Source organism: Acanthisitta chloris, unplaced genomic scaffold (assembly GCF_000695815.1).
Source record: "Acanthisitta chloris isolate BGI_N310 unplaced genomic scaffold, ASM69581v1 scaffold37879, whole genome shotgun sequence".
NCBI lineage: Eukaryota > Metazoa > Chordata > Aves > Passeriformes > Acanthisittidae > Acanthisitta > Acanthisitta chloris.
Window position 1 is genome coordinate 1 of NW_008693820.1, and position 1694 is coordinate 1694.

The following is a 1694-nucleotide window of genomic DNA, read 5'->3' on the forward strand; positions in this document are numbered from 1 at the left end:
TCTCTCTCTCTGCCTAGGATCGGTGAGTATTACAGCGTTTTTCAGGTCGTTTTCTGCATGAGACGTTTTAAGAATAGCGTTATTTAATAGTTTCTGTTCGGCTCCTCTCGTGTATCGATAGATGTGGCTATAAATGAGGCTTCTGTTTCCAAGGGGGGGTGAGAGATTTGTGTGTTTTTCTGTCCGTGTTTGCATGTGGATGTTGCTTCAGTGCACCTGCAGTTGTTTTCTTGGTTTATCTGTAGCACGGTATTTTCACTCGGGTGAGCAACGTACGTGCCTCTCACCAAATGAAATGTTCACTGTGATAACAAATCCCTTACACGTCCCATTTTCTAGAAATGTAACAAAAGCTTTGTATCTCTGTAGATACATTTGTTCTTTAACGTTTCCTCCTGATCTGTGTAGGTGTATCTATTACGTATGTGCTCCAAGACCTGAATGCACTGTGTGTTGCAGTGTTTTTCTGAGTGTTTCTGTGTGTTGGTGTTTCAGCAGCATGCATATGTTTGTGTATGGATGCAAGTGCTTACATGGGTGGGGATTTTGTAGCTGTCTATATATATGTGACATACCCACCCACAGCCTTACCCACAGAGTCGTTCAAGATCTCTGTGCATGTGATGTGGGTGTGTGTGTAATGTAGAAGTGTGAATAGCGTGGGCAGGGGAAGATTTGAATGCCGTGGCAATAGATGACACAGTTTCATTTGATCGGTGTGACCTTTTAGGAAAACAATCCAATCTTTTCCCTTTCTGTTTTGTTTATTTTTGTGTGTTTGTGCATGTGCCTCAGGTTAAGTGCTTCTTCTGCATGACCATTACCAAAGGGTGACCCATCCACTCCCTTATGTCCTATGGGGACCTCACAGCCAGTTTCTCAGTCTTCATCTCCTCTTCCTCCTCCTCCTCCTCCCCCTCCTCCTCTTACCACTGCTGCTGATGCCCTGGGTGCTGCTCCCAGGTTTGAGACATTGTTGTCAGGCTGAAGAAAGGATTTGCAAAGACCTCCTCACTGTGTAAATGAAGTGATGGCTGGAATGAACTTCAACTCCCCAAGTAATGATATTAAACAGTAAGTTTGCTAGGCCAAAGCATTACCAGGAGTTAATAATGAGGAAAGAGACTATTTACATTTGGTTGCAACGATGAACTAAAACCATCTGTGAAGAACAGGTACCCTTTGATTTGCATTTTTTATTTCCTGATGAGTGCAGCCTTTAGAGCCTGTGAGGCAGTCATGATTCCGATCAGATCTGTGATAGCTGCAGGAGCTAAATGAAAATAAAGGGGCTTGGTGGATGAAAGCACAAGGTCTCAGCTGTTCCCTGGTTCAATTTGAGACTTTCATCTTTTCTTATTAGCAAAACAGTAGTTCGTGTCAGACATTCCAGAGAACAAGAAAATGCAGATCTGTGGTTTTCCAAAACATAGATCCAGTGTTACCACCATGCTGCCGTGCTCAGTGCCCAGGGGACTGTCCTCCAAATGCAAATGGATTTGAACTTTCTAACGAAAGTTAAAGTTCCACTGTAAATACAGCAAAACCTTGTTGCAGTAAGCGATTAAAAAACCGAAAAAAGCAGTTGCAAAATGGAGGTGGCAATGGTGAGTGCAGATAGCTCTGGGTGCAACACCCACATGCCCTATGGATACGCAGTCCAAGCTCGGGCCCGGGAGAGGGAGCGGCTGGGG

At 44.2% G+C, this 1694-nt stretch overlaps 1 protein-coding gene across 1 annotated transcript in view; it reads left to right on the forward strand.

The window, feature by feature from the left end:
• Positions 1-1592: 1592 nt before the first annotated feature.
• Positions 1593-1694, forward strand: part of KCNA4 (potassium voltage-gated channel, shaker-related subfamily, member 4) — a 2739-nt gene continuing 2637 nt past the window's right edge. The window contains exon 1 of the mRNA XM_009083187.1: positions 1593-1687. Within this exon, the coding sequence (XP_009081435.1) occupies positions 1593-1687 (95 nt within the window). The remainder of the gene's footprint in view (positions 1688-1694) is intronic.